The sequence below is a fragment of the Austrofundulus limnaeus genome, unplaced genomic scaffold (assembly GCF_001266775.1).
Source record: "Austrofundulus limnaeus strain Quisiro unplaced genomic scaffold, Austrofundulus_limnaeus-1.0 Scaffold2749, whole genome shotgun sequence".
NCBI lineage: Eukaryota > Metazoa > Chordata > Actinopteri > Cyprinodontiformes > Rivulidae > Austrofundulus > Austrofundulus limnaeus.
The window spans coordinates 6,893-11,494 of record NW_013955151.1 but is presented as its reverse complement, the minus strand read 5'-3'; the positions used below and the strand labels follow the sequence as shown (position 1 = coordinate 11,494).

The 4,602-nt window shown below is 37.7% G+C and overlaps 1 protein-coding gene across 1 annotated transcript in view; it reads left to right on the top strand.

Annotated features, from left to right (window-relative positions):
* Positions 1 to 2,511: 2,511 nt before the first annotated feature.
* LOC106511396 (ganglioside-induced differentiation-associated protein 2) overlaps positions 2,512 to 4,602 on the top strand; it is a gene marked incomplete at its 5' end in the record, with an annotated part of 8,479 nt that continues 6,388 nt past the window's right edge. The window contains 1 exon segment of the mRNA XM_014000158.1: positions 2,512 to 2,655. Coding sequence (XP_013855612.1) covers positions 2,512 to 2,655 — 144 coding nt within the window.

Here is a 4,602-nt window from a genome sequence, read left to right as displayed (position 1 = left end):
TCCTACCTGAGACACTCTGTCCTATGACACTCTGTCCTACCTGAGACACTCTGTCCTACGACACTCTGTCCTACCTGAGACACTCTGTCCTACCTGAAACACTCTGTCCTACCTGAGACACTCTGTCCTATGACACTCTGTCCTACCTGAGACACTCTGTCCTACGACACTCTGTCCTACCTGAGACACTCTGTCCTGAGACACTCTGTNATACATGTACCCGTATCGAACCGTACTGAACCGTTTCGAACAGTGCTGTATCGAACAATACAAATTTACTTTATCAACTTGTCTTCTGAAGAGGCTCTGTGTTAAAGGATCAGAGGATCTGTGTTCGACTACTCCACCTAGGCTGCATTTTTGAGCGCAGATCCACTGCGTGTGACACAGTTCACACACAGAGTGTGAATTCATAATACTGGTAAATAGAATTTAATGTTCTGTGAGCGCAGATACAGTGGATATAAAAAGTCTACACACCCCTTCACAATACTAGGTTTTTGTGATGTACAAAGATGGGACAAATAAATTATTTCAGAACTTTTTCCACCTTCAATGTGAGCTGCAATTGGGGGTGAAAAATATAAATATTTTTCGGTGCGAAAGTAAAAGCGAAAACTGAAATAAGGTTATTGCATTAGTCTGCACACCCTTAAAGGGATCCATGATTACTTGTAACATTAGAATTTGTTTGATTAACGAATGTTTTAACTGCAAAATATAGTCTGTAAAAATACTGTAGTAAAAATAGTTTGTATAATGTATATTATAAAGCAAAAGGCAACATTTTATTTACACGCAAAGCTTTCTGGGTAAATTATGACGTCGACTAGGTCATCAATGTGAGGTTTCAAGCCAGCTTTTTTCACCCTGAAGGTTAATCTTGGACAACATCTGATGATTAGTTCTTTTAAATGAAACCAGAGAGCGTTGACAGAGAGGAGAAGGTAGAAATGACTCAGTCTGCAAGTGAAAATATGGATGGAGGACAACAGAGCTGCTTCATGGAAGYAGAACCTCAGCTTAGCCTGTTAGCTTTAGCGTTAGCCCCGATGCTATATTTCCTTATAGTGCTACCATGAAAGATAACAGGCTAAACTGAGATCATCCATCAACATGTTCAGCTGCAGTTTTAGTCATTTCTACATTCTTCTCTGTCATGTAGATGGAGGACCTAAGTGACGAGAGGAGACTGTATAGCAGCGCGCTGAGCTAATATATATGGCGATACAGCGATAGAATTTTCATTTACCCAGTGTGCTTTGCATGTAAAAACAAAAATGGCTCAACCCGTGTAATATAATTTTAAAATTAGTTAAAAAATTATAAAAACTCAACAGCCTACAGTATTTTATAGACTTTATTTTGAAGTTAAAATAAATGTTTATCAAATAAAGTCTACTGTTAAAAATAACTGTGGATCACTTTAAACTAATACTTTGTTGAAGCGCCTTTTACAGGACAGTGTTTTTGGGTAGGAGTCTATCATCATGGCACATCCTGACTGCCCACTCTTCTTTGCAAAAACGCTCCAAATCTGTCTGATTGCAAGAGCATCTCATGCACAGCCCTCCTCAGTTCATCTRGCAGATTTTATATGAGATTCAGGTCTGGACCCGGGCTGGGCCATTCCAAAACTTTAATCTCRTTCTTGTGAAGCCATTCTTTTGTTAATTTGGTTGTATGCTTTGGGTCGTTGTCATTTTGAAAGACAAAGTTTCTCTTTAGCTTTCCAGCAGAAGCCTAAAGYCGCTATCAATCAGAGGCACTGTAAACAATGTGAGTTGTGTACTGACTCTGATTTAACATGAATTTGAATGTGATTAGATGATTCTGAACACCCACATCCTCAGTTATAGGAGGGTGTGCACACRTATGCWATCACTTTATTTGAGTTTTTCTTTCTATAGTTTGCCTGTCTTGCTCTCTACATGACCCATTAGCCAATAATCAGCCCCCAGACACATTTAGTTTTTGCTACTCGACTGCAAACACAAGCCAAAAATCTTTTTATCTAAGAAATGTCATCTATTCATATAGAGATTACTTGTTAAGCCGCTTGATAAATTGTACACATTTCCCTCAAACAAACACGTAAGATTTTCAGACTTTAGTTGCAAAAACAGTTTTGTTCTTATTTTAATGAACTTAAAATCTGATTATTTTGTCCTTGCACAAAAAATGTGATATTATCATGCAAAATGCATCACCTCCATTACCCTACATGTTTATGTGCTTATCCTGAGCCAAAAGGCAGATTCTGAKCTTCTAAATATTTCCCTGTTGGCAGAGAAACATGCTCCTCAAGTGTAGTGTTGTTGATGTTACTTCCTTTTATTGTTTACAAGAACTAAAGTGATTTATGCCTCATTTGCCAGACCTTGTGTTGGATCATTAAAGTGCTGATAAAGTTGATTTGGTTCTGTTCTTTTCTTTTGTAAAAGACAGAAATAATATCTTTGTAAAATAAAATTCATATTTAATGCAACTACTTTGCAAACTCTTCTCTAGGTCTCAGCATGGTTCTTCACCACCTTCAGTGTGTCCGGTTTGAAGGAGAAGGTCCGTTATCTTGACAGCCTGCAGCAGCTCTTCACCTGCATCAAACCTGAGCAGATTGACATTCCTCCGTTTGTCCTGGAGTACGACGCACGAGTAAGCATCAGCACACGAATGCAAATCCACAAGTCACTGAAACTCACTGGAATACATTTTAAAGGGGACATATCACACTTTTAAATCTTTCCTTTTCACATTTAACTTATTCATTTAGTGTTTGGTCTGAATTCCTCATTATTTTACCTCTACAGGCCCCCTTCACCTCTGTATTGAATTGTGCCTGAGAGCAACTCATTTGCAGTCTGTTTAAAGTGTATCTTAACCCCCCTGTGAAAAGATAACTCCGCCCCAAGGCGAAATTTGAAAAATGCATCAAAGTGGGTAGGGGAGGGGGTGTGGGTAGGGGAAGGGGGGGTTAGAGAGCGGAGGTGTGGCCAGGACGAGAGAACGTGACAGGCAGCTAGCATTAGCATAATTGATGCTACATGGAGAGTGACCACAGTATCGCAGATAGTTACATCTCTGAACGTCTGAGGTGGAGGATTTTCACACCACACCAGCCTCGGGCAGAGGAGGAGGAGCGCTCCGACAGCCTGACAGAAAAAAAATAAAAGCATACAGCTGCAGCTGCTCACAAGATTGCTAGTTTAAATCAGGAATAAAAGTGTTGGGTCTTGTTTGACTGAAGTTCGGTCCGGTTCGCATGCATTTCAACCTCTTTGGATGTTTACCTGTATAAAGAGCCCTAAAAATCCATAAATTTTGCAAAAAGTCCATACAACTGCAGTACCACTGCTCTACCCATATGAGCAGCAAAAACACGTTTTTAGTCTAAATATTACAGATTTGAACAAATGCGCACAAAAACATAAAAATTACCACAGAAACAGTACTATATAACATTTTAGACACATTCTAGACAGTTTATCAGCTAAAAAAAGTTAATTTTGGAGTAAATTACTCTTTAAATGCAAAAGAGGCACTTCACATCCCGTCTCCCTCCACCTTGTTTGGCTATTTTAGTAGTTTGATAGCAGAGATACACTTATCCAGCAGCACAGAAACATTTGTTTACAAATTGATTAAAAGTTGTTAACAACAGAAGACTTGTCCATCCAGCCTCACATGTTGGAGCCAGAGGAGAAGGAAGTCTACGAACCTGCAGGACTGCAGATTCACTTGATCTGGAAGTCCATGATCTTGTTGAGCAGTTCCACAGCAAATACTGACATTATTGTTCAAAAAATATAATAGAGAATAGAGAAAACTGAATGAACTGAAAAGTATGACCCATATCACCATATCTACACAGCACTGGGAGAGGCAAAATTAAAAATTTCTACACTCTTAAAAACTCTAAGTACATAACAAAAAGTATTAATTTAAAAAGTGGATTTTGCATTATATGTCCTCTTTATAAGGTAAAAAAATATAAACAATTCTGCAAATTCATCATCTGAAAAACATCAAAGTTACATTACAGTACTTTGCTGATTTGATCAATCACTAGTAAGACAGGTGATAATGTTTTTATCCAAATCTCTTTGCCTGTATTTGTGTGTCTGTGTATTATTGAAATATCCAATGGGCCACTGGATGATTTTTAATTACTTGCCAAAAGTAGTCATTGAATGTGCATTTATAACTTATTCAAAATGGCTGCCACAGCCAATTGACATTAAAAAGCATGAAAATGGCTCAGATCAGTTAAATTTACATAATTCTGACCTAAAATCTATTGTGGAAATAGCTGAGATTGATCACCAACGTATTTTCTAACACTAACAGTAACAGATCTTGAATGTACATTTAACATTCTTTTATAATTTTGATCCGTCTTGATCATGAATTAGTATTGTTTTTTTGTTTGTTTGTTTGTTTGTTTTTTGCAGTCAACTCTTCGAACTGTAAGTTCAGCAGATTATAGTGGAAAGAAAAACATCCTGTAGCCCACTGATATTAAAGAAAACAGAAAAAATGTTTTCTTTTTGAATAAAAATAATCATCTGATCTAAAGACACACACACACACACACACACACAC